Genomic DNA, 27,797 nt, shown 5'->3' on the forward strand with positions numbered 1-27,797 from the left:
GGATAGCTAGAGCAGAGACCTTTTATTGTTCAACTTGGACTTCCCAGCCCGAGAGACAGGGGACAGCAATGGTGGGGTGGATACAGGTGTCTGGACATGTCAAGTCAAGGGGTTCCTTGTGGGGTAGGATGAAGGACTTGTCAGAGTTGTGCTGGGACACGGCTGGGGCTGGGGCTGTAACATGAAGGTGAGTATGAAGGTGGTATGAAATGAGGAGACTACGAAATGAGGACCAGGAAGAGGGGACTTGGAAGGCTGAGATAGGAGGATCGCAAGTTCAAGGCCAGCTTGGACACTTGAAATCCTTTCTCAAGATAAAATAAAAGAGGACTGCAGCTTAGTTCAGCGTTTGACTGCCATTCGGGAGGCCAGCACTGAAAAACAGCAAACAAACCAACTAGGAGTGAACATGGGTCAGGACTGAAGGCCAAGAGGGGTGTGGGGAAGGGTGGGGAAATGGGCTGACTGTGGAATGGAGAGAGGAAGGGCTTTGGGGTGATGATTTGGTCTGGAAATGGGGTTGGAGCAGCCTGGGGGCTTGAGAATAAGCAGGGATAGTAGCTGGGGTTGGGTTGCTAAGTCAGGTTTAGGCATTACAAGGTGATCTGCAAGAGGCCTTCAGAGGCTGTGGTTTGGAGACTGGGGAGGCTGTAGAGATGATATTTCTTGAGAGTACCTCTGAAGGATTAAGAACACTGTAAGCTCTGGGACCCCCTGGGCGGCCAAGTACTGGGTGCTCTTCAGGGTCCTAGTAGTCTGTCTCCCAGTCTTCAGACAAAGGTGCTGGAGGCAGGGGTGGCTCCAGTCCTGCAGCTTCCTTCTGCCCCTCCTGGGATGGTGGTGTCGCTGGTTGGGTCTTGGGGCCAGCCCCAGGGCCTCGTGCCATGCTCCTCTCCTGCTCTTTGGCTCTCCCAGGGCTCCACCGTGACTGGCCCCGGCCCCAACCCCTGCCCCGGGAAGGCCTGCGCTCAATCTCACAGCCCCCACGGGCCTGGTCCCATCTCCTGGGAGGCCTCCTGACTGTGTCTGGTGACATGTGGCATGGCTGGGCAGCGCAGGAGCAAGGGGGTAAGGACTGTTGGAAGTTGTAGGTCCCCAGTAGGGCACTATGTAGGAGGTAGGACAGAGTGTCCAGGCGGATGGGAACAGTGACAGAAGCCAGTTGCTCGGGGAGCCCCAGGTGGGCTGGGTCTAGGGTGCTCAGAAGTGAGGGTGCCAAGGCTGGAGTGGCTGAAGCAGGCCATGCCTCAGTCCCAGCTACCGGCAGAGAAAGGTTGTCCCTAGGAAGATAAGAAGGCCGGTCAGTGCATCAACTACCTGGTACCTTTGCACAGTCCCTGTACCCAACACCTCAGTTCCAATTCCCAGCTGTAAGTGCCTAAGGCTTAGCTTTGTAATTAATTTACTTATTCATTTTGAGACAAGGTCTCATGTAGCCAGGCTAGTCTCATACTCTGCTCTGTAGCCGAGGATGACCTTGAACTTCTGTTCCTTTTGCTTCCATATCTGGAAGTATCTTGCTCAACAGTTGGCCACCAAAATCCTCCAGAGAGTTCCTAGTCATAATTCCTGCGTCTGTCTATTTGGTTCTTAAATGGCACTTTCAGTTCAAGACACTCCTGGCTCTAATATTCTCTCTCCTCTCCTCTTCACGAGGCTCTTCCTGGAAGGTTTTTATCTCACTCACCCATCGCACGAAGCCTTATCTTTTCGCTCTTCCATCTTCTCAACGCATCTGAAATCTTCTCTAGATCCTTCTGGGGCTTTAACCGGAAGGGGAGGGGTAAAAGAAGAAACGGCAAGGCCCATAGAAGCATGCAGCTCTGGGGCGGGGCTAGCGGGATGCAAGGAGCTGCCATTGGGCAGCCTAGAATATCCTCCCACCTAGATAGAACTGTCACTCATTTAGATTTAGAGCCAGAACCTAGCTCTCCAACTCCCAACTCTTGCTTGAACCTATGGGTCTAGACCACAGGCCTCCTTCCTCAGACTCAAGGGTCCAGGCTCCAGCCCTCTTCCCCCAGATCCTCACCCTCTTCACTTAGATCCACGGGTTCAGACCCAGCCTCCTCCCACAGACCCAAGGGAACCAGGCCTAGACCCACACGTCTCCCTTTGTATTTATACAGTTGCCTTCAAGCTGTTATTAAGAATTGCTGTGGTTTTTAGACTGAGGACCCTAGGTCATGGTAAACTTAGGCATCCTGGGGTTGGATTCTGTTACATGTGACCAAAGTTTGCCTAGCCTCTTTGCTTCGGTTTCCACGTTTTAGAATGGGGCTAATGTTATTGGTTCTGGTGAGACTTCTGTGACATCTCTTGACAGTATGTGTGCAAAGCTGTAAACACTGTCTTAGGTGCTATTATGGGTCTAAGGTAATTCAGAGATTCACCAGTCTGGCCATTAAGAAATTTTAAACAAAGAAGAGGCTAGAAGCTTTTATTCAGATACTGGTGCTAGGTCTACACCCAGGACTTGGGATTCCCAAATACAGCCTGCCACATGAGTCAGGGGTTTATAATGTCAAGGAACATAAAGTACATTCTGATTACAGGCAAGCTCAAGGTTGTCTGAAGCAAAACAAGCTTTTGTTTACAGAAACAAAAGCAGCAATCAACCTTATGACCTAGTTTCTTGCATAAACAACCGTTTTGTTAAAATTGTACAAGACCAGGTAATTTTAAAACAACCCTTAACCCTTAATATTTGGAGGTCTAAAGCACAATTTACAGTTCTCTTAAGCACAGTAATTTTTAAACTTTTAGCCATCAACATAACATTAGCCATCCCACTGCCATTAGATATTTATCCTTATTTTAATTAAGTGTGTGCATGTGTGTATGTGTATAAGCACAGTTCATGCTGAGGTCAGAAAAGGGGAGTGGTGTGGATTTCCTGGAGCTGGAGTTACTGGTGGTTGTTAAGCTGGGAAAACTGAACACAGATCCTCTGTAAAGCAACAGACATTCTTAACCAGTATCAAGTAATCTCTCCAGCCCCTTAGCTGGAAACATTGAGATCTGCTGATTGTCCCAGCAGTTTGTTAAGAAGCCACTGCCCTTGGGCTGGAGAGATGGCTCAGAGGTTAAGAGCACTGCTTGTTCTTCCAAAGATCCTGAGTTCAATTCCCAGCAACCACATGGTGCCTCACAACCATCTGTAATGAGATCTGGTGCCCTCTTCTGGCCTGCAGGGATACATGCAGACAGAACACTGTATACATAATAAATAGTAAATAAATCTTTAAAAAAAAACAAGAAGCCACTGCCCTTCTGTCCATTTCTTTAAGGCATATTTATTGAAAGTTGGTGGAGGTAGAGGATCAGGAGTTCAAGGTCATCCTCACCTACATAGGGAATTCCAGGACATTTTGCACTACGTAAGACGCTGTTTCAAAAACAAAACAAAACTCAACCAACCAGAGTCTCTGAAGATATTAAATCAGGGCAAAGAGGGCCTTTGGAATAGGTGCTTAGGGAAGGGTATCATAGGAAGGTTCCAGAAGACCTGGAGGTTAACTGGTCTAGTCGACAAAGCAGAGTAGGACTCTGGTCACCTCAAGCACGGGAATGAGGAAGGAAAAGTCTGGATTTTCTCTTTTTTCAATGTAATTAAATTATTTAATTTTTTTGCTAGTCTTCATGTAGCTAAGGGTGGTCTTATGCTGACTGTGTAGCTGAAGATGGCTTTGAATTTCTGCTCCTATTCCTTCCACCTCCGGTGTTGGAATTACAGACATGTGTCACCACATGTTTCTTGTGCTGCTGGGTTGAACCCAAAGCATTGTGCACTCAAAGCCAGCAGTCTGCTGACTACCAACATCCCCAGCCTAAGATTTTGAACCTTTGATTTCCTTTTTTTTTTTTTCTCAAAATTGTTTTTGTAATGCTGGAAACAAAACCTAAGATGTCTTTTTTATTTTACTATTATTTTATGAGAATGGGTATTTTGCATACATATGTCTGCACCACATGCATGAAGTGTCTGAGAAAGTCCGAAGATGGCAACAGATCCCCCTGGAACTGGAGTTGCAGATGGTTGTGGGACACCATGTGGGCACCAGGAACTGAACCCTGGTCCTCTGCAAAAACAGCAAGTGTTCTTAATTGCTAAGCCATTTCTCTAGTTCCAAAGCTCACATGCTCAGCAAGTACCCTTCCATTCTTCCACTGGCCACACTCCTAACCCCCCCTTCTTCTCCCCACTCCTCTCTCCTCCCTTCTCCTCTCTTTCCAGAGTCTCATTAGCTTAGTTATGTAGCTGATGAAGACCTTGAACTCCTGATCCTTCTGTCTCTGGCTTCCCAGTGCTGGCATTATAGTAAATAGTTCATCCTCCCTCCCTCTCTCCCTCCCTCCCTCCCTCCCTCCCTCCCTCCCTTCCTTCCTCCTTCCCTCCCTCTCTTCCTCTCCTTCCTCCCTCCATCCTTCCCTCCCTCCTCCCCTCCCTCCCTCTTTTCCTCCCTCCCTTTCTTCTTCCCCCTCTCCTCTCTCCCTCTCTTCCTCTCCTTCCTCCCTCCATCCTTCCCTCCCTCCTCCCCTCCCTCCCTTTCTTCTTCCCCCTCTCCTCTCTCCCTCCCTTCCTTCCTTCCTTCCCTCTTTTAAAAAGCACTATTTGTATGGAATCCAGGGCTTCTGGCATGCCAGTCAAGCCCTACTACTGAGCTGTATCCATGAGCCCCATTTCATTGTAAGAGAATGGGAGGGCTTGGGCTGCTGATATACACCTGTAACCCTAGCCCTGGGGAGGCAAGCAGATACAGGAGGGTTGGGATCAACCCAGGCAAGTTCCAGGTCTCCATGGGCTACGGAGGTAGACCCTATCCTAATAATAAACACTTTGAGCGATTTTAAGCTCTTGTGTGACATAATTTGACTGATGCTTTGAGAAGAGACCTTGCCTGTGGTTGGAGAGTTTGTTGTGTAGTGAACTTGGAAGCTGAAGGCTAAGTTGAGAAGTGTTTGACAAGCAGGACAACCTATTGGACTGCTGGAGTGGGTCCCCCCAAATCAAGGATGACACAAGGTTTTTGTTTGTTTGTTTGTCTTCCCAGTGTTAAAGGCTGAATACAGGACCTGGTACAAGTTAGACAGTCACTCTACCAATGACTATTTCCCAGCCCCTCTTTTGTTTCTTGCTCTGCTCCTTAACTAGTGTGTGGCCTTGAGCAAGCTATAAAGGCTTTTAGAGCCCTTATGTGTGCCCACTTCCAGAGTGATGGGATTTCTCCTAGCCTATTCTTTTATTACTACTTTCCAGGCTTAGCTCACTGGGAATAGGGGAAATTCTCCGTTTTGGCTGCCTATATACCTGGCCTTTTAGGAACAGCGTCCTTCCCTTGGCTCTGGCCCTGCATAGGTGGTGCCTCCTTGTACCTAGGAAGTGTGTTGCACGCAGTTCTTATCTGGGTAAGTAAGCCATTAGGTAAGTTCTGGAGTTTGCAGCAAACTCCAGGGACTTTTTGTTCTGTCCCTGCAAGAAGAGGCAATGCAATTGGTTAGGAGACTACCTCAAAGTCATTGTGAGGGTCACAGCAGTTTAGAAATCAGCAGAGAAGGAAGCCCTGGGGACTTGTCAGTCATGGGTGTGACCTCTAGCCTTCAAGCTGAAGTGAAGTCTTGCCTCTCACTGCTCTGCAGAGTTGGGGACCCTCGGCCAAGTTAATTTCTCCCAGCTTTAAAATTCTTACCTTGTTAGGAAGCAACAGTGTAGACAGGACTCAGTATGCTGCTTGCTGCTTCTTCTGGATATGGGTGTCTATATTTTTTATCTTTGTGCAGGTATATCATACACATATGTATGGAGGGGAAAGGGCAGCCTCGGGTGCCATCCTTCCAGCACCATACATTTTTTTGAGACAGGTTTTTCACTGGTCAGGTGGGCATTTTGCCATCAGCCCTTAGGAATCCACCTGTCTTGATCTCCCCAGCACTGTGATTACAAGTGATTCCACCATGCCTGACTTTTAAATTCTTTTAGAATTTATTTGTTTATTTATTTATCCACATGTGTGTGTGTGTGTGTGTGTGTGTGTGTGTGTAAGTATGTAAAAGCATTTTTACATGTTTATATGTGTGTGCATTTATAATGGAGACTGAACATCAGAGGGCAACTACTTGTGGGAGTTGGCTCTTCACCATCCACCGGGTGGGTCCTGGGGATCGAACTCAGGTGGCTTGACAGGATGTGCCTTTATTACCCACTAACCATCTTGAAGGTGTTTTATTTGTCTCTTAACCTGAGTTCTGGAGATCAAACTCAGGATACTAACAGAGCTGTCTTCCCAGAGTGTTATCATGTGTTTTGAAGTACATGGCGCGCGCGCACACACACACACACACACACACACACACACACACACACACTTGAGAGCAGCTCAGATGACAGAATGTCAGGTCAGCAGTAATTGGGATGGTAGTAGATGGGAAGCTGCTCGCATCATCTGACATTCAGGATGAAGAATGTTCAGGATTGCTTGATATAGGAAAAGTCAAAGCTGCCACTAAGATTTTGTGTCAGGGCATCTTGGGGAGATGGTGGGATGGTAAGCTAGGGTCCAGTGAGCAGTGGCAGGAGAAAGTATCTTCTGGAGGGCTGCCCTTAGGAGAGAGTGTGGAAGGATGTTGCCCACAGTATGTGGAGACAAAGCTACATATGCTGCGCTGCCCTCTAGAGGCGGAGGCCGTCAGCGCAGCTGTGGGAGCCTTCACTGGGGCCACTTCACCTCTGTTCCCCTAGACCGCATTTTTCTCTTCAGTTCTCTTCAGAGTGGGACAGGAATGAGACACGTCACAAACTGTGTAACTTATAAATGGTAAACAGTTATTTCTAACTGTTCTGCCACGTGTTGGGAGGTTCAACACCTGGCAAGGTACCGGGATGAACCTGTGTTGGGGGGAGGGAAGGTGATAGTGAATTTGAAGTCAAGATGTAAGACTAGGCTGGGATGTGTTCATTCATCCGTTTATTCTGTGGATTGAAAATTTTGTTTTGTTCTGAGACGGGTTCTCACTATGGTAACCCTAATGGGCCTGGAACTTGCCATATAGAACAGCCTGGGCTCACGCTCACAGAGATACGCCGCCCCCAGCCCCCCACCAGGACTCACCTAAGCTCTGACCACCCCCACCACACACACACATCAAGAAGCTATCTATCTATGATGTAGGACTGGACAAATTGTGGAGTACCATTCTTTTGTGGTTGTTCACTGCATCTCAGTTAATTCTCTTTCCATCATTTGGGTCCCAGGTATAGAACTCAGGTCATCAGCTTGGCAGCAGGTTCCTTTAACTGTTAAGCCCTTACCAGCCCCCATCTGAGTCTTAAAAAATCAGAACTGACTGATAGGGCTTCGGATGTGGCTCAGCCAGTAGAGAGCTTGTTTAATATGCACAAGGCCCTGGGTTCCATTTCCAGCACTTCATAAACCAGACGTAGTGGCATGGCACATGCCTGTGACCCAGCATTTGGGAGCTGGGAACAGGAGAGTCGGAGCTTCTGGGTTATCCTGTGCTACATATGTAGCCTGAAGCCAGACAGTATATAAAAGAAGAGAAAAAAAAAAAAAAAACCCAGCCAGGCATGGTAGCACAAGCTATTAATTCCAGCACTGGGGAGGCAGAAGCAGGAAGACCTCCATGGGTCAAGGCCAGCCTGGTCTACCTAGTGAGTTGCAGGCCAGATAAGGCTACCTAGAGAAGGAGGCCCTATCTATAAAAGCAAACAAGCAAACAAAAAGAAACTCAAAACAAGTCATTGGCGAGTAAAAGGCCTGATAAAAGGTGAGAAAAAGTCTTTTTAGAAACTACATTGTGTGTCTGAAGGTCAGAGGACAGCTTGGGGGAGTCAGCTCTGTCTTCCCAACCAGGTGGATCCTGAGGACTGAACCCAGGCCTCTGAGCCTGGTGGCAAGATCCTAACCTGCTAAGCTATCTAACTGGCCCAGAAAAGAGTTTTAACAGAACAGGCTTAGATCAGCCATTAGCAAAATAAAGCTTTCTTGTGCTTACATATCTTGAAGGTAATGGTCTCTAATAGCCTGGTTGAAGAGGGATCCTGGCCAAGGGATCCCTCAAGTTCAAGATGGCTCTTCTGACTCCCATCCTGGTGTTCTTCCCCACCTACACCCATTAACACAACACTGCTGGTCCCTGAGAGCCCTGGGTAACAACTCCTCCCCGTCAAGTCCTAAGCCATTATTGCAGAAGTCACAACCTTAACGCATGTATTTGAAATAACTGACCTCTGCCCAAGTCTGTTGTTTTGGCAATACAGGCTTATGAACAACTCCAAGGCCAAAGAACATCCAAGGGTAGCTTCAGAGTTGAAGCAGACTATACTAGGGTCTACCATCCTTTATGTTATTTGTGGACACCCATCTTGCTTTCTCTGGAGGGCTCTCCAGTGTCCACCCAACAACTTGCCAAGCTTACCCATTCCAGGGTCTATCTGAATCCCCTCCCCCATTTTTATGTGTGTGTTTGTATGTGTGTGGGTGCACATCTGTGAATGTATGTACATATATGTGTGTGTTCATATGGAGTGCGATGCCACTCTTCTACCTTAATCCATGAGTCAGAGTGTGGTGTTGGAATGAGAATGTTTCCCATTGACTTGTAGGTTTGAACACTTGGCTCCAAGTTGGTGAAACTATTTGGGAAGCATTCGGCGGTGTGGTCTTGTTGCAGGACCTGTGGCATTATAGGAGGATCTACATCACTGGAGGCAGGCTTTGACATCTCAAAAGTCCATGCCATTCTGGTTTAGCTCTCTGCCTCATGCTTCACAGCAATAGAAGAGTAACTAAGGAATAGGGTCTCCCAATCAAGCCCAGAGCTCACTGAGGCTGGATTATGGCCTTGTTGGAGGAAGTATATCACTGGAGGTGAGCTTAAGGTTTCAAAACCCATGCTATTCCCAGTTAGTAAGCAGCACCCCTCCATGGCTCCTGCCTCCAGGCTCCTGCCTTTTGCAGAGTATTTGTTTACACTCTGTGCAGATGTGTCACTGTGATTGGTGCAATAAAGAGCTGAATGGCCAATAGCTAGGCAGGAGAGAATAGGCGGGACTTCAGGGCAGAGAAAGAACTCAAGAGACAGCAGCCATAGAAGTCGGACATGCAGTACAGAGCAGAGGTAACTGAGCCATGTAATAGAACATAGGCCAATAAAAAACAGATTAATTTAAATTGTAGAGCTAGTTGGGAAAAAGCCTAAGCTAAGGCCAAGCTTTCACTTTTTTTTTTTTGAGACAGTGTTTCTCTGTAGTTATGGAGCCTGTCCTGGACTAGCTCTGTGGACCAGGCTGGCCTTGAACTCATAGAGATCTACCTGCCTCTGCTTCCCGAGTGCTGGGATTACAGGCGTGCGCCACCACCGCCCAGCAAGCTTTCATAATTAATAATAAGTTTCCATGTCATTATTTGTAAGCTGGTGGCCCAAAGGAAAGTCTGACTACACTGTTTGAGTTCCTGTCCTGACTTCCTTCAATTATGAACAGTGATATGGAAGTGTAAGCCAAATAAACCCTTTCCTCTCCAACTTTCTTTTTGGTCCTGGTGTTTCGTTGCAGTAATAGAAACCCTAACTAAGATACTAAGATAAGGGAAAAAGATCTAAGTAGGTCAGTGTACTTTATTCCTGCTTCTTCCCCCTTAGCAAGACATATTGTGTGGACTTTTTCTCACCTAAGGCAACTGTCAAGTGGGACTTTCAAATCCTCCATCAGTCTTTGATGAAGGTCTTGTGCCTCCACCACAATACGACAGATGGCATCTTGGTAGGAGTGTATGAGACATGGATAAGCCATTGAGATAGGAATTGAGAGAGCTGAGGCAGGCAAACTTGTAACCCCTTCTCTTGAGGACTGGTCCACTCTGTGATAACAGCATTGACACCTTCCAAGGGCTGTTCAATGCCTCATGACCTACCACCTTCTACCATGTCCCACTCCTGAAAGATCACATCATCTTACCACCTTCACAAAGTGGGCTACCCTTCTAGCACATAAGCCTTTGAGTGACACACACAGAGCATACTCAAACAGGAGCATTCATCTTTAAAATAAATTGTTCTATTATATTTATTTATTTAACTTACACATGTGTGCATGCACAGGCGTGAGCCACAATGCACATCTGGGAGGCATGCGGGGGTTGAAGGCCAGCTTGTGGGAGGTTCCTTCCACCATGTGGATCCAGGCTTGGTGGCAATCACATTTACCCCCTGAGAATTTGTATTATTTGGGCGTGGGGCTCAGTCCTGAAACCCAGGATACTCTCAGTGGAATCTGACTTCAGCATAATCAGTGTAAGTGTCTTGAGGATTCTGGGTCTCCCATAGTCTGAGGCGGGAGAAGTTGAGAGCTGCATAATGGAGTTCTTCTGGGTTATTCTCAGAGACAGGGGCCTGAGAGGATGATTTGGGGGCTGGGCAACCAGGAGAAGTGAAATGTTGCTCCTTCTGTTTCTTCTTTGATTCAGGGGAGTGAATGTCTGGGGATGGGATCCTGGAAGGGGTGTCTGGTTTGGCCTTCCGATTCCGAACCTGAGGGGATAGCAAACATCCTATGCTCACTCACTCAGCAAGCAGTTGTGTACCTAGCTCTAGTTTTGGAGTAACACAGGGCAAGAAACAACCAGCACATGAGCAAAAGTATAATAATGTCAAGTAGCAAGTGCTGTGAAGAAGGGAAAGCAGGGGTCGGGGCTGGAGAGATGGCTTAGCAGTTAAGGGTGCTTGCTGCACTTCCAGAGGACCTGGGTTCACTTATCAGCACCATCTCCTGGCAGATCCTGTAACTTCAGGGACTCTGAGCCCTCTTCTGGCTGCTGCAAGAGCTACACACACACACACACACACACACACACACACACACACACACACCAAACCACACAATTAAGAGTAAAAATAAAGCATAAGCTGAGTGTGGTAGCACATGTCTTTAATTCCAGCACTCAGGAGGCAGAAGCAGGTGGAACTTTATGAGTTTGAGGCCAGCCTGGGCTACAGAGTGAGTTCCAGGCCAGCTAGAACTACATAGAGAAACCCTGTTTCAAAAAAAAAAAAAATTAAACAAAATTAAGAGTCATAGCTACAGATAAAATTGTCTTACCACAAAGAAATAATTTGGAGGTAAGGGGCATTTGTTATTATCCCAATTTCATCACTGCACTGTATGAGTATAGTGGCACATGGTATGTATAAACAGGCATAATTATTACATATAAATGGCAAATAATAAGTGAACAGGACATTCTGAGCATCTTTGATGTGGTGATTATCAAGCAAAGAGTATTAAATGAAGCCAGGAACCATACAGTTTCTGAAAAACTCTCTGAAGGAAGGAAACAACAAATTCAAGTATTCTAACAGGGTTTGGGCGTGTGCTTAAGAAAGAACAAGATGGGGGCCAAAAAGATGGCTTGGTGGGTAAAGATGCTTGTAATGCAAGCTTGGAGACTGAGTTCCATTCCTGAGACCTAAAATTGAAAGACAGAACTTATGGGGAAACGGCACAGCCTAAAGAAACCCACCAGAGCTAGTAAAAGAAGCCCACCCTGGCCCTGAAACCAGAACCGGGGAAAGAAATCCACCTGGCCCTACACCATCTCCTCACTCACTCCTGTTGCTAGCCAACTCTATGTATGGAGATTTGAGGTCCAGGAGACATAGGCCTAGCAGTTCAACCAGAACATTCCTGCGGTGGCATCTGGAGACTGCTGGAAACATAATGCATATTCAGGAAAACACTCTGCCTTTTATGAGGAATGGGGAATCTTTTACATCCTAATTAAGAACCCATGGCACCTCAGATGGGAAGCTTTACTGTAGCATTTATCACAGGCGCCCACCAGACACACTCAAAATACAGAGGGTGCCCATCCCACTCTCTTGACCCTTAGGTATAGACACAGTGAAAGAAGTGGTCCAAAGCTTGTCATAGGGTCTTATATCCTTAATATCACCTTTTTAAAAATGATATTGACCCCACCTTCCTGTCACACCATCTCTTGTTTCAGACCCTAACTACTGCATGTCAGCTATTGAGTAATGCTCAGCCTAACCTCTTTGGAGATGCTGGTTGTGTGTCCCTCCAGGGTCAAACTCTCACCACCATTGGTAGCCTCACCCATTGTCCTCTTAGATTCTCTCACTGTACCACTTGTTAATTGCTCCAAGCCAAGTATCACTACCACCCCTTATGTTGCTCACATTCCTCTCTCTGGTGTCACAGACTGCTTTAACTCCTCAGGGACACACTTTGTGGGCACCCTGAATTCTGCAGACTGAAGTAATACCATTACCCTTGGTACTATCACCCAGCCCCTATGTTCAAACATTCACAATGCCTCTATTCTCTGTGGTACTCAAATTTATCACTGCTTACCTTCTAGGTGGTCTGGGACTTGTGCCCCATTGTTTCTTTTCCCCTAAATTAGAGGTGGCAGCTGGTGAAGAACACTTGCCAATTCTGATCGCCAAGTTCAAAGCAGCCAGGCATGACAAATGAGCAACCCAAGTAATACCTTTTTCTATCAGCCCTGGGCATAGCTGCAGGTGTAACCACTGGAACAGCAGGACTGACTACTTCCCTAGCTATTTGCTATTGACTTTCCTTGTAATTCATCCAGGATTTCCAATGGGTATCTCAGATTGTCCTTACCCTTCGGGGACAAATAGACTCGCTAGCCACCATAGTACTATAAAATCGGAGAGGATTACATTTACTAACAGCAGAGAGAGGTGGTCTTTTTCTCTTTCTTGGGGAAGAATGTTGTTTCCATGTCAACCAATCAGGTGTAGTGAAAGCTAACACCAACGACTCCAAATGGATCTTCAAGAACAGAAACAGCTTGACAATTCTAGCCAGTGGATCACTGATAGTCAGATATGGAACTGGATGCTACTCTTCTCCACCCTCCTCTCCTCTTTTTCCTAATCCTGCTTGTTGCACCCTGCCTCATAAACCTCTTGTCTGGATTCCTTCAACAACAGATCCAAAGGATTTCTAACCAGACTTTTAACCAGTTACTATTACAGGATTACCAGCCCCTAGCTAAGGAGCCAGAGACCTGCAGCACATGGTTACATCCTGAGGATAAAGATCAAGATTGTCCCAAGAACCTCAATGCCAACTTTGCCCCCTTTCCAACCCCTGGTTGTTTACTAATAAACAAAAAGGGGGAATGTAGGGAAAAGAAACCCACCCGGGCCCTAAAACTAGAGCCAGTGAAAGAAACCCACCCGGGCCCTAAAACCAGAGCCAGTGAAAGAAACTCACCTGTAGCTGAAGTTTTCTGGTCCTGCCTGGCTCCCGTGGCCCTGCGGCTGCTTGGACCCAAGCAAGCACACAGAGGCTTATATTAATTATAACTGCTCAGCCATTAGCTCAGGCTAACTGTTGACTAGCTCTTACACTTAAATTAACCCATAATTCTTATTTATGTTTAGCCTCGTGGCTTGGTCCCTTTTCTCAGTTCTGTCTTCACATCTTGCTTCCTCTGTGAGAATTATAGTTATAATATTTAGTCTATTTGTATTTGGTAAAAATCAAAGAAGATATCCTATCTATCCTATATTTGTGAGTCCAAGGTTCCATATCTACCTTATCGCCTATTAAAATCAAGGAAGACCATAATTACAACTATCTAGTCTTCAACTACATCAAAGACCTGTAAAAGCTAGTCAATAACAAGCCTGAGCTAATGGCTGAACAATTTTAATTAATATAAGCTTCTGAGTGATTATTTTATAAGCAGCTGCAGGGTCTGTGGAGCTGGGCAGGACCAGAGAAAACTTTAGCTACACTCACCCTGGCCCTGAAACCAGAGCCAGTGAAAGAAACACTTTAGCCCTGAACCCAGAACTTAATAAACATGCCTTGACCCTGAAACCAGAGCCAAAGAAACACACTTTGTCCCCAGAACCAGAGCCAGTGAAAGAAATACGCCCTGGCCCTAAAATTAGAGCCAAAAGGCTAAAAAGGACCAGTGAAAGAAACACAATTTGGCCCTGAAATCAGAGCCATCTCTGCCCCTGACCAATAAAACTAACCAATCCCTGAGCAGGGAAACTAACCAATCCCTGAGCAGAAAATCTTCTCTCTGGAGAAACTCCATCCCTAAGAAGCCCTATATAAACCCCTCTGCCTGTTCAGTTGTGGGCTGTGCTTTCCCACCCTGGCAGAGTCAGCCACTCTCCTGGACACTTCTCCTTCCCAAATAAATCTCATTCTCGGAAGAGTCTTGGGTGAAGATCTTCATTCACCAGTGCAGAATAGAAGAACCTTGTTGAGACATCCCTTAGGGGGACTGAGCAGAGAAATCCTTGCTGAGACGATCCCTTAAGAGCAGAAAAAAGTAACAACTTTTTGCTGGAGCAGGAAGAGATTGCTACATTTCTGCAGGGGTTTCCCCTTTAGCAGAGTAAAGCAGAAAAAGCAACATCTTCGGCCAGAGAGAAGTGGAGCTTTGCTGGGAAGCTCCCTTAAAGGGGGGTTGAGGGTGGAGCATAGCTCAGGTGTAACAGCTTTCTCTAGGAGAAGAGCAGGATTGCTATATCCTGTGGGAGACCGTCCCCCACCACATCCCAGCTTCAGGTATTGTCTGACTTCTGGACAAGTCAGGATACCTTTCCTCCCCTCCAGAGCTGTCTTATTGTGGCCGTAGGTATAGCCTGGCTTCCTGAAAAGTCAGGATACCTTTCTCTCTAGAGCTGTGACACTTGCAGAACTGACTCCTGAAAGTTAGCCTCCCACCTCCATATGTGCTATGCATGCACACTCCCTAGTAATAATACTAAATAAATTTGAAAATTTGAAAAATTAAAAGAACAAGATGGTTTATGTGACTACACAGTCAGTCTTGTAAGACAAATGGAAGCTGTCTACAACAAAGTCCCTGGAGATGGTTTTGGAAATCAGGAGAAGTGATTGATGGAGGATTTAATAGGAAATTGAAGAGTTTTGATTTTTGATTTTCTTCAATTTTACATTTTAGAATGATCATAGAGTTACAAAAGTGTCAAAAGTAAGACTAATGCTGTAGCTCAGAGTATTGTTTGCCTATTATGCACAAAGCCCTGGTCTCCATCCCCAGCACCACGTAAATCAAGCATGGTGGCACACATCAGCACTCTGAGAGTGGAGGCAGGAGGGTCAGAAGTTCAAGGTTGTCCTTGGCTATTCAGGGAAATCCTTGGCTATGCAGGGAATTTGAGGCCAACTTGGGTACATGAGAGCCTTTCTAAAAAATAAAGTCACAGGAGTAGTACAGAGAGGTCCCTGCACCCTTACTCCAGCTTTCCAGTGGTCACACCTTAATTGTGATATAATATTAACAGAAGGATGCTGATATCCATATAACATACTTTGTTACCTGCCTTCTGGGGGAGACTCCTATATTAACTCACCTTCAAAGTATTCCTATCCATTTTTATAGGCCAGTCTGAGCATGCCCGGAGGCATTTCTGCTGTGTTTCCTTCTTGAACTATGACCTTAAACTGAGCACTGGTGTGTTCCTTAACTAAACACGCTCAGGAGGGTTGCCTTAGTTGGCTAGGCATGCTCAGGGTTGTGCTTCTGAGATGGGCATTCATTCTCTGGAGTGTGTTCCTTAACTGAGTGTGCTCAAGGGTATACTCCTGAGGTGAGCATGTGGGAAAATCTGCCTGGCCTCAAGGTTGCTCCCTACGTGAATAAGTGCAGGCCCAGACTATGTCCCTTTGTTACTGTTTTATCATACTAGTGCAGGTAAACACATGTGACCACTACAGTCAAGATTCAGGACCCTGGATCATTGTGGAACAACCCCCTTGCTGTCCTTCAGAGTCTCACTCATCACTCCCTTAATCACAAGCATTTACTCAATTATTATTACTCACCTGTCTCACACAGCCCAGGTTGGCTCTGAATTTTATATATAGCCAAAGATGACCTGGCACTTCTCATCTTCTTACCTCCACTTCCTGAGAGCTTGTCATGCACCACTATGCTCACATCCATGCTGGCCTGGGGATTTGTGCATACTAGGAAAGCACTCTCCCAACTGAGCCACATGTTCAGTCTTTTGTCTCTGTAATTTTGTTACTTTGTCAGTGAGATATAAGTGGAATCATGTAGTATATACCATTCAGAGACTTTCCATTCCTGTAATTTGTCTTATTCATCAAGAGTTTGTTCCTTTTTCTGGCTGAGTAGCATTCAGAGGAAAGGTATGCCTGTGTGGTTTCTACAGGATGTCACACTCAGAAAAATAGAGTGTAAAGGGCAAGAACAGAATCAGAGGAGGTCATGAAGAAAATAGCAGTGATGTCCAGATGAGAAATGGCACATGGACTGTGGGGTTGAGAGAAGATTATGCTGAGGTGGTTTGGGTATATTTTGAAGAGGATCAGGAGCAAAAGATCATGCAAAGGCTTTAGATTACTCGGGGAAAGCTGTTAATATTTGCTGAGAGAGAGAGAGAGGGGGGGAAAGCAGAGCAGAAAGGGCAAGGCTGGTCAGAAGTTGACTTTGTACAGACTCAGGTAAGAAATCCCATTGATGTCTGGGTGTAGATGCTGCCTGCAGGGTTGGATAAGGGTCTGAAGTGTAGGGAAGACACCGAGGGACATGGGTGTTTGTTTGAGTCATCACCAGGTAGATGTGACCTCACAGTTGTACCTAATGTTTCTGAGAACTCAATAGGGGCACAGAAGAATTTAGTAACTGATGAAGATGATGATTTAAAAAAGAGGAGGCAGGGAACAGGAGCTCAGTTAGCCTACTTCAGGTCCTGTATTTAATCAGTAGGATGTACCATACCACAAGGACATTAATAATTATTAGGTGGGGCTGAGAATGTAGTTCAGTGATACATCATTTGTCTAGCATCCACCAAAGAGGTGCTGGAAGTGTGACCTAGGAATCCCCCAGTGAGGGGTGAGTGTGCCAGGCAGGCACATGTCTCTGGGTTCTATCCCCAGCATAGCAACTATAAATTATGTGGTTACACATAGTTAGTTATCCCTTGGTGGTGACAGTAATGGAAGAAATGTAAGCCAACTCTGGAGAGAGTCCATGTTCTGTTCCTCAGACTTGGAAACAGACAAAGATGTGAAGGCTCAGAGGGAGCCAGGATTTGCATCTAATCTTGAATGCTTCATGCCTCTAAGGCAAAGGTGTAGGAGGGTTATGGAAGGGATGTGTGCAGAAGTAGCAGGGGATGCTGACTCAGAAAGCACAGCTGGCAACTCACCAGGGACCTGGTCTTGGGGACCACATTGATGTAATCCAGGATTGTGCTGCCCCGTGAGATCTTGGATCTTGAGGTTTCCTCTTGGGTTCCTTTCTTCTGGAGGGTCTTCACGCTGAAGAAATGGCCTCTACATTGCTGTATACTGTACTGTCTGCCCTCTCTGAGGAAGCCTAGATCCCAGGGCCCCCAACTGCTCCTTCTAACTCACGTGATCATGATGAGGCAGAGGGCAAGGAGGCCTGCAATCCCAAAACCCAAAACTGCTCCCTTGGAGAATGCTGTGGAACTGTCCTTATCTGCAAGAGAAGGAATGCATCCCCTGTATGCAGTCACACACATAGCATCCTGGACTCCTCCAGTTCCTGCTGCACATCATGGCCAAGCTTCTTCCCTAGTTCCTTCTGGAAAACATGACTGCATCCTGGGCTGGGTACATGCCTTCCTTTCTGTTTCTCTGCACACACACCTAGGTCATAGATCCATATCCTCCCAGACTTTGCTCCAACCATAAAGCCTATCCCATTCAGCCCCTTCATAGATAAGCTTAGTCCCAAAGGGCCCTTACTAGGCAGTAGCAGGACAGAGGTGCTCTGGGCCCCATGAGTGTTCCAGACCTCACAGCTGAGCCGGAGGCTGGGCCTGAGCTCCCCATGGAGGCTCAGGGAACTGTTGACCCAGGGTCCAAGTGAGCTGGAGGTGACCGTGAAGGAGATATTGCTGCTGTTCCCCTCCAGCAGCCCCTCCCCCAGCCGCCAGCGCAGTGATGGGGCAGGCCAGGCTCTGGAGGCGCAGCTGCAGTGCAGACCTTCAGCTTCCCAGGAGCAGGAGAATCTGGGCATCTGTGGGGGGTCTGTGGGGAAAGAGAAGATGGGTAGGCAGGTGGCCCCTCATCACAGGTCCCAGGTGTTCCTTCCCCCACTCACAGTGCACAGAGAGGCTCAGTGAGATGTGCTGAGTACCCAGTGGGTTCTGCGCAGCACAGCTGAATTCTCCTTCATGTTCCCTCTGGACCAGAGGCAGCTCCAGCACCCCCGGCTCTGAAGACTGGGTTGGGATCAGAGTCTGGGCCACCGTGGTCCAGCTCAGACTGGCTGGGGGGGTTGCTGTGAGTGATACAGACTAGACACAGGCTTTGGCCCTCCAGGACCGGAAGGGAGGTGCCATTCCTGTGGATTTCCAACACTGGGGAGGACAGGAGGCAGAGTCACCATCAACTGGGATGACTCCCATCCACTCCCACCCCTGAGACGTCCAGCTTCCTCTGTCCATCCTTTCTACCTGTCCTGTTTGCCTGGGAAACAGTCACTCTCAGGTCCTCTGGGGGATCTGCAATGAAGACAGGGAACTGGCTCCAGGCTGGCCTACAGCCTTCTCCCTGGGCAGAGCCTCCCTCCCAGAGATGGAAGCTGTGGGTGGGTGAGTCACTCACTGGGTCCCCAACACAAGCTGCCTGGTGGTCTGGGTCTGACTGTTGTAAACCTGATTGCCCCGCCCCCCACCACCTTGTCACTTCCTTCCCCTCCTCAGAACCTTTAGTGGATCACACTCACACAGCACAGAGAGTTCCAGGGTATGTCGCTGGGAACCCAGCCTGTTCTCTGCTTGGCAGGTGTAGTGTCCAGAGTCCCCAGCTTTCACCTGGAGTAGCTCCAGTGCCAGGGTTCTGGAGCTCACAGGGCTGGACCAAGAGAGGACTCGGTCCTCCAGGCCCCAGCTCAGTGTGGCAGGGGGCTGGCTGTCAGCAGCACAGAGGAGGCGCAGAGACTGGCCTTGCTGGACTTCCAGATGTGGGGTGTTCCCATGCAATTCTGAGACCAAAGAGACACACTGAGAGGAGGAGAGAGGGGCAGTAATAGAGAGATAGAGAAGGATGAAGAGAGAAACAGACAGAAGTAAACAGATGCAGAGATGTAGAGACAGAGGAAGGATGGATACAGACAGAGATGGATACAGATATGGGAAGAGATATAGACACAAAGACAAATTGATAGAGATAGACACAGAGACAGAGATAAAGAGGGGCAGAGAGAAAGCGGTAAGGAAAGGATGAGGGAGCAGGACAGAGGGTAGAGGGAGGCAGCAGAAAGAGTTCAGGCCTGCCCCCTCCCCCCCTCCAGACTTTTCAAAGGGGACGGGACTAGCCTTACACCACCCCAGGAGACCCTCATACCTGACACATTGTCATGGAAAATGCTGATAATAAGATCTCTGGGGGCATCTGGGAGAAGATTGTGAGCCAGCTTCAGAGGGGGAATGCTTTATTCCCCATGAGAAGTCCTCAGGGAAAGAAAAGCACCACCATCCCAGGGAAGGCAAGTGGCCAACCAGAAATGAAGCAACCATCGCAGGGCACAGGCACACCCAGGATGGTGTGCCTTCCTCCATTTTTTTTTTTTTTAAATGTGTGTGTATTTGGTGAATATGCATATGTGTATAGGTACACATGTGTGCACATACATATATGTGGAAGCTAGGTATTGATGTAGGGTGCCTTTCTGAATCATCGCTGTTTATATTGTTTACTGAGAAATGTCTTTCATTGATTGGGTAGCCAATCGAGCTAGCCAACTTGCCTCGAGGCTCACTTGTCTCTCTGTCTCAAAGCAATGAAGTTACCAGAGTGGGTCACCATACCTGACCAGCTTTTATGCGTGTTCTGAGGGTTCAAAATCCATTCCACACACCTGTGTGTCAAACTCTTTATCAGCTGAGCCATCTCCCCAGCAACCCTCTTTCTCCTTTGAGATAAGATCTCAGTATTCTAGTATGTGTATGCGGTATGCAGCCAAGGGTGATGACCTGAAACTCCTGGCTTTATAGTGCTGGAATGCAGATGTGCACCACCACCTCTCATTTATGTGGTGCTGGGGATGGAACAGAGACTTGTACATGCTTGTGCATGCTAGGCAAGCACCCTACCAACTGAGTTACATCCCCGGTACCTCCAGGAAGTTTCCTAAGTATGGAGTTGGGGGAATTCTCTACCTCCCACCACCAGAACTCTGAATAGCCCGAAGCATCAAATCAGACTCACAGGCCATTCTTAGTTGGACAGTCCTCTGTATGCTCTTTCTAGAGAAGTCCACTTGACATGTGAGTTCGGTATCATGGTGCTCAAGTCCTGGGGTAAAGCTGAGTACTGAGTAATAGGAGGTGTGTGGTCTGGTTTCTTGGGAGGAGAGGGCAGCCCCCATCCAGGAGAAAGAAGGAGCTGGGCATTGCTCGAAGGTCCAGGGAAACAAGCAGACAATTGTCACTGGCTGCCCAGGTTCCAGGATCTCAGGAATGAAGACATCTGGCTTGTGAGTCAGGCCTAAGGGAGAGGATGCCAGTCCCGTGGCTCCAGCTACCCCTTCCTAGCAGCTGTCTTCTTTGGGTTACAGTTTATCTCCCACTGTCCCTCCCCCGAGAGAGACAGGGCGTCGCTGCCATGTCCACAACTCTTACCTCCCACTTGCAGGTTGAAGCCATGGGGAAAACTGAATTTCTCAGATCCTTTCTCCACCCGGAAGAAATAGCTTCCCGAGTCTCTCCACTGCACATCTTTGATCACCAAGGAACAGTTCTTGTTTGGGAGATCCCCCAAGAGCTGGAATCGCCCCTGGGATTCTGGTTCTATCTCTGTATCTTTGTTATTTGTGGCCACTGGAAATTTAAGTGTTAGTTTTCTGGTTCTTTTGAACCAGTAGCCATAAGCTGGGGCAGAGCCCAACCAGCGGCTCTCTGGGGAGGAGAAAGAGCAGGGCACGACAACACACAGACCCTCCTGCACCTTCACAAATCTGTTCACCTGTAGAATGTATAGTCTGTCTTGACCTTGAGATCCTGAGGGAGACAGAGGCTTGTCCTGTAGCCCCACCCTCCCGCACCAGCACCAACCCCAGCCTCAACTTGGGTCACTTTGGCCTCAGGCCCCACTCACCTCCCAAAAGCAAGGACAACAGAAACAGCAGCAGTGACATTGCGGTCTTAGGGGGATCTCAGACTTGCACACGTTGGCCTCCTTCCCCAGCTGTGACGACTGGGGTAGAGAGGAGGGAAATGTAGGCGGAAGCTGAGCCCTGGGAAGTGGTGCGAGACGAGCTGCTGATGGCAAGTTCTGAACCCATTAGTCTCTCCCTTTCTCATCCACTCCCCCATATCCTCTTGCCCACTCCGTGTTTGTGGGGCATTTGGAGCTTGGACATTTGGAACCGGTCCTTCCCAATTGTCCCTGGTGCCTGAGAGGGAAAGGACAGGGCTGTGTCTAGCCTGGGGACCTGGCTGTGGGGGGATTTAGGTTGGGGACTTCCCCTTTAGGTGCTAGGTCAGTAAGAAAGCAGAAGTAAAAGTTTTTTTGGGTGCCTCTCGAAGGGGGTCCTGGTGGGTGCAAAGGAGTGAGACCTTCTGGAAGGAGCTGGTGTCACACATAAAACTCAGAATGCCTGGCTAAACTGATGTACAATTTTTTTAAAAGGAAAATCACTCTGTTTCATGGCATGAAAATGTCTCAAACATCTAATGGGACCTACTTACACTAAAAAAGTCTTTGATTTGTCTGATCTTCAAATGTAATTGGATATTTCTCACCACAATCTTTTTCTTTGCCTCTCCCTGAATTAGGTAAATATAGACTGGTCTTAGTCTTGCCTCTTCATCATCCCTGCTGAGCCACTGATACTTGGAACTCTAGTGGCACCCACTGGCTTCAATACGATTTCCCATTTTCCCTTCCTCTTTAGTCAGAGAACAGAAGGTCTCACTTGCAATTCATGCATTGATATGATTTTCCATATATGGGGCTGATCACTGGTACTAGGAATCAAGCAACCTAAAGGGTGGTGTGTGAGTGCGTGCATGCATGTGTGCACGAATATAATAAACTTTCATAGTTTGAGTGTGAAGTGTTTCCCACAGGCTCCTGTGTTTAAAGATTGACCCAGTTGTGGTGGTATTGTGTTCCCCAAACTATTGTGCACCCTAATAAACTTATCTGAGGTTAGAGAACAGACAGCCGCTAGATACTAGAAAATGGTGACACTCACGCCTTTAATCCTAGCATTCCAGTGGCAGAGATCCATCTGTTCAAGGATATAGCCAAGCTTGGTGACTCACGCCTTTAATCCCAGGGAGTGATAGTAGAAAACAGAAAAGTATAAAAGGCGTGAGGACCAGAAACTAGCAGCACTTGGCTGGTTGTGCATTCAGGCTTTTGAGCAACAGTTCATCCATTCAGATGAGGACACAGGGGCTTCCAGTCTGAGGAAACAGGAACTGGCAAGGTGAGGAAGCTGTGGCTTGTTCTCTGATCTTCCAGCATTCACCCCAATGACTGGCCTTGAGTTTGGTTTTATTAATAAGACCATCTAGGATTCCTGCTACACCCAGATGGTGATGCTGCTTTGTGTTGCAGTAACACCAGTGCTACCACCACCCATTCACCGTGTCCGAGCGAGGGGCTGTGCATTAAAAAACAGAGACAAGAGACAGCAGGTCATTCACCCCAGCAGAATGCTGAATGCCATTTATTGAAAGAGGGAGGAAACCTTAAATACAGGCTTACAGCACAATGGAGGAACCCCAGAGGGCAGGAGGGCAGAAGTTCACTACTGGATGTTCTACATTCTTGCATCTAAGCTGTTAACACCAAATGCAGGGTACACGGACAAGGAACCTCCTGTGAGCTTTCAGTAAGAAGGAAACAGGCTGGGAATCAGCATAGGGAGGACATCCAGTTAGGGTCAGCAAGCAAGGCAACAGCTACTCAAAATGGGGGCCAGGGCACTACAGTTTTGAAAGTTCATGGAGCAAAGGTTGACAGAGGTGGTTCACTTGGGGGTGGACCTCTAAGGGCTAAAGCTCTGCCTTGACTCCCTTCCACCCTTAAGATGTGGCCAACTTTCAGGAAGTCTTGAAAACTGAGCAGATTTATTAGATTCCACCAAACATATATGAGCAGTAAGGACTGTTAAGAGACACTCAGACAGACTGAGCAGCGTAGAAGAGGTTCAGACCAGCTGAGGCACCTAGAAGAAGCAGACACCAGATGGACTGCTTGGAACAGACACTCTCCAACCTGCTGAGCTCCCTGCAAGTTGTGCAGTTCCCTCTAGGTTTCACTCTGGTGAGCTGTCACTCATGGGGCGGGCTTTTATGATGGAGCTGTCTTTGAATCATTTCTCCTCCTGGGTATCCTGACTCAGGTCTGTCATTGGTTCCCTATCTGGGATGAGGAGATAGTTCATATACATGGGGTCATCTACTTGGGGCTGGGACAACTTACTGGGTGGATGTTGCATTTCCAAAGGATAGTGACTCTCCTTTTTGAGCTATCAACTGCCAAGAGCTCCTCTACGGGGACAGAGCCCTGAGACCTCCCCATCCTTGCTGGGCAGAAATTTGGACTGGCTTAATCTTTGCACCATGTTTGGTTCTCATGTCCTCTGGATTAGCCTGTGTCAAGATGGTCTCTGGGTTTTGTTTCCAGAGATACAACCAATCATTGACTAAAAGTATAAATAATGAATCTATCCAAAATATGCAGATTTTTTCCTGCCCAGCATTCCCCAAATATTAAAGTGTGCATAGAGCTTAAACTGTGTTAGGAATTATACATAATTCAGAAATGACTTAAAGTTCATAGGAAGATATACAGAAGTTGTTTCCTAGCACTAAATCTGTTTTCTATGATGTCTGCTTATCTATCTATCTATCTATCTATCTACCTACCTACCTACATACCTACCTACCTATCTGGTGTTGCTATGTATGTAGCCCCAGTCAGCCAGGAATTTGCTCTTTAGCTCAGATTGGTCTTGAACTCTGGATTATTCTGCCTCAGCCTCTGGAGTGCTGGTAGTACAGGAGTGCACACACCTCCCATAGTGTCATTGTTAGCTTCAGCTGTTAGTTGAAAAACCTGGGAAGAGAGAACTTCAACTGAGGGATTTTTTCTGTTGACTTGGCCTGTAGGAATGTCTGTGGAGTATTTTCTTAAGTGCTGGTTGATATAAAAAGGGCCCAGCTTACCATGGACAGTGTCATTCCTGAGCAGGTGATCCCAGGCAATATAAGAAAGCAAGCTGAACAAGCCAGAGGGAGCAAGCCAGTAAGCAGCACTTCTCTATAGTCTCAGCACCAGTTCCCTCCATGTCCCTGCTTTGAGTTTCTGCCTTGGCTTCCTTCAGTGATGCACTGTGACTTGGGACTTCAAGCCGAACAAACTCTTCTGCCCGTGTTGTTTTGGTCAGTACTTTATCACAGCAACAGGAAGAAACTAGGACACATAGTATTATCCATTTTTGTTAATTGAACTTGTTCTTGGATAATTTCACGTGTGTGTGTGTGTGTGTGTGTGTGTGTGTGTGTGTGTGTATCTTCTCTTAACTCCGTTCTACCCTGGCCAAACTCCCTCCTCTCGGAATGCCCCTTTCCTCAAGTTTATGTCCTTTTGTTTTACTTTGTGACCCACCCACTTTAACCAGGGCCATCTGTGTGACCATGAGTTTGGAATCATCCATTGGAGTCTGGTGGGCTCAGGAGTAAGCACACAACTGAAGACAGTGACTCCCTCCTTCCCAGAATCTATCAGCAGCCAACACTTCATGGGGGGCAGGTCCCACAGGCCTCTTTCCCATTTATGACTCTTGATAGAGTCAGCCCAGTGCAAGTCAGCCCAGCTGCTGTGAGTTCGAGAGTGCCATGCTGAGTCATGCTCAGAAGACAACATTTTGCTTCTCTTTTCTCTATCTTCTGGCTCTTACATTTTTTCCACAATGTTCCTTGAACATTAGGGGTAGTGGTGGTATAAATGTTTTGTTTAGGGCAGAGACAAATTCACTATGTAGCTGAGGATGATCATGAACTTCTGATCCTCCTGCCTCCACCTCCAAGTGCTGGAATGACAGGCATATACTACCACACCCAGTTTATGCATAGTGGAGATTGAATTTGGGGCTTTGTGAAGGCTAGGCAAACACTCTACTGACAGATCTACACCACAGCTCTAGCCTACTACACATTTTATATGATACTTGAGCATTCCTATGTGGTCCTGGAACCATTACCCCATGGATACTGAGGGACAAGTGAACCATAGACTGAGTGGCTGAAACCATAAACATTTACTTCCTCATAGTCCTTGGAGTTGGACATTTGAGGAAGTTGGTAGCAGGAGTTGGTTTCCTTGGAGGGCATTTTTCTTGGCCTGTAGATAGCAGTCTTCTTCTTGTGATGTTACATGGTGCTCCATGTGTGTGACTGTGTCACCTGATGGTTATAAAGACGCGTGTCATATTGGAGTAGGGCTATTAAGGGTTTGAGTGTGAAATGTCCCCTGCAGACTCATGTTCTGAGTGACTGTCTTTGTCCTCCCACATCCCTCCTCCCTGTGTGATCTGCTGGCTGGAGAGGAGATGTAAGACAGATCTCTAGGATATTAATTCTTAGTTTCTCAGATTGCTAGCTCTCTGAATAAGGGAAAATTTTAAGATTCGCTTTCTGTCTTTGACCACTGGCTTCATTACGTGACAGGCAGCATGAACTGAGTTCAAGTTTGAGAAGTCTTTTCTCTGCAAAGTTTAGGTAGCCTTTGTGCACGGCTATAGCTCTGACAGTCTTTGCTGTGAGTCTGCTTACTGGGTCTATTTGCAGAGCCTCCCAGGTGTGTTTGTATGTTTGTATCAGGGTTTGGCACAAGTAACTCCATGTTTTTAAATTTTTTATTTTTTTTGGTTTTTCGAGACAGGGTTTCTCTGTGTAGCTTTGCGCCTTTCCTAGAACTAGCTTTGTAGACCAGGCTGGCCTTGAACTCACAGAGATCTGCCTGCCTCTGCTCCCGAGTGCTAGGATCAAAGGCGTGTGCCACCAGCGCCCGGTGTAACTCCATTTTTATTCTGACACCATTTACAGCCTCGGGTGAGAGCGAGGAAGCCATGGACAGTGAGTGCCCTATGGGGATGGCTTGGGGTCTGCAGACCTTATGTGTAGAGCCAGCTTTGACAGGAAGGGGTAGCTAGAGAATGGTCCGGGGACCCTCTAGGGAATTCACTGTGGTGCATCCTATGCCAGTCACCGAGTGGAGTGTGGTTCTACAAGCAGTTGTGACACCATCAACCCCTCCTGACTTTCTCTGCAACATTGGGGATTCACTCTTCACAGGAGAACTTGAGGATCTTTCTGTATTAGTCAGGGTTCTCTAGGTTATTAGAACTGATATAATGAATCTATCTATCATCTATCTATTTATTTATAAATCTATAAAAGGAGGATTTATTAGAGTGGCTTACATGCTATTGTCCAGTTATTCCAACAATGGCTGTCTACCAGAAAGTCCAAAAATCCAGTAGTGGTTCAGTCCCTGAGGCTAGATGTGTCAGCTGGTCTTCAGTATATGTTGAAATCCTGAACTAGGCCCTAATGCCAGTGAAGGAATGGACTTGCCAGATGAGAGTGAGGAAAAAGCAGGGAGGCAGAGAGAGAGAGAGAGAGAGAGAGAGAGAGAGAGAGAGAGAGAGAGCTAGCTTCTTTTATGTCTTTATATAGGGTGCCATAAGTCCAAATTAAATGTGATTCTTCCTATGTCAAGTAATTCAAACAAAAAAAATTTCTCATAAGTGTATCCAGCCACTTGGATTTTAGTTAATTCCAGGCGTAGTCAAATTGAACAACCAAGAATAACCATCACATTGTCTGTTCTTTTTCACATATTCTCCTAATTGTCCTGATCATGTTTTTCCCTCAACCAGCTCACTCATATTATTCCTTTAGGGTGATGATTAATCTTGATTGCCATCTTTATTGCATAGGAGGTTAGTGAAGACCCCTCTAGGTATGTCTATGAAGATTTTTCCAGAGACAGATCATGATGGGATGACTTCCTTCATGGATTAATAATATGATGGCATTATTGGGACATGGTAAAAAGTAGAAAAGTCCTAGATGAGGAAGTAGGTCACTGTAGTGGTTTCCTTGGGGCTATATATTATGCTGATTAGTTTTTGTCAACACAAGCTAGATTCTTCTAATGAGACAAAGCCTCAACTGAGATGTCTTTTCAGATTGGCCTGTAGGTGAGTCTATGGGGGTGTTTTCTTGATTAATAGCTGATATGGGAGGTCCTGCCCACTGTGGCTCATGCTGTTCCTTGGAAGGTTGTATAAGAGGGCAAATTAAGTTAGTAAACATATTCCTCCATGGTCTCTGCTTCAGTTTCTACTTCCTAGGTTCCTGTTCAGGCTTCCCTTCATTTGGACTGTAATCTCTAAGCCAAATAAACCCCTTTCTCCACAAGTTGGTTATTGTCAGTGTTTTATCACACCAATAGAAAGCAAACTAGGATATTGCTCTTGAATAGGACCAGAGTTTGGTTCCCAACATCCACATAAAGCAGTTAATTACCACCTGTAACTTTCAGCTCCAGGGAGTCCAACACCCTTTTCTGGGTATCTCCATAGGAAGCAATATACATATGAGTATACAAATATAAATAAAGTAAAATATAAAAAATATAGCCTAGTCTTTTGGATCTCCCTGTCTTATGTAGTAGTCTGTGGATATTGTTAGTTAGAAGGCCATCA

General features: G+C 46.8%; 2 protein-coding genes across 2 annotated transcripts; both read right to left on the bottom strand.

The window, feature by feature from the left end:
- Positions 1 to 748: 748 nt before the first annotated feature.
- Positions 749 to 1,722, bottom strand: C1H19orf84 (chromosome 1 C19orf84 homolog). The gene is made up of 2 exons (XM_036176932.1): positions 1,688 to 1,722; positions 749 to 1,280 (listed from the first exon to the last, which is right to left on the bottom strand). The coding sequence occupies exons 1-2, from the start codon at positions 1,720 to 1,722 to the stop codon at positions 749 to 751; spliced, it is 567 nt and encodes a 188-aa protein (XP_036032825.1).
- An 8,391-nt stretch (positions 1,723 to 10,113) lies between these two features.
- On the bottom strand, positions 10,114 to 21,235 carry LOC118576721 (sialic acid-binding Ig-like lectin 10). Its single transcript, XM_036176931.1, is given in 12 exon segments — positions 10,114 to 10,548; positions 17,242 to 17,353; positions 17,450 to 17,537; positions 17,807 to 18,091; positions 18,165 to 18,339; positions 18,341 to 18,423; positions 18,520 to 18,567; positions 18,792 to 19,049; positions 19,412 to 19,459; positions 20,276 to 20,554; positions 20,689 to 21,066; positions 21,164 to 21,235. Coding segments are annotated over 12 exon segments (2,061 nt in total). The 5' UTR covers positions 21,204 to 21,235; the 3' UTR covers positions 10,114 to 10,281.
- Between the last annotated feature and the right edge of the window lie 6,562 nt (positions 21,236 to 27,797).

Source organism: Onychomys torridus, chromosome 1 (genome assembly GCF_903995425.1).
Source record: "Onychomys torridus chromosome 1, mOncTor1.1, whole genome shotgun sequence".
In the NCBI taxonomy this organism is placed as follows: Eukaryota; Metazoa; Chordata; class Mammalia; order Rodentia; family Cricetidae; genus Onychomys; species Onychomys torridus.

Bases quoted from the DNA above. Each gene is read 5' to 3' on its own strand.
- C1H19orf84 (XM_036176932.1), bottom strand. From the start codon at position 1,722: ATGGAAGAGCGAAAAGATAAGGCTTCGTGCGATGG. The intron at 1,281-1,687 runs GTGAGTGAGATA...TTATCTTCCTAG, and splicing joins GATAAGGCTTCGTGCGATGG to GGACAACCTTTCTCTGCCGG.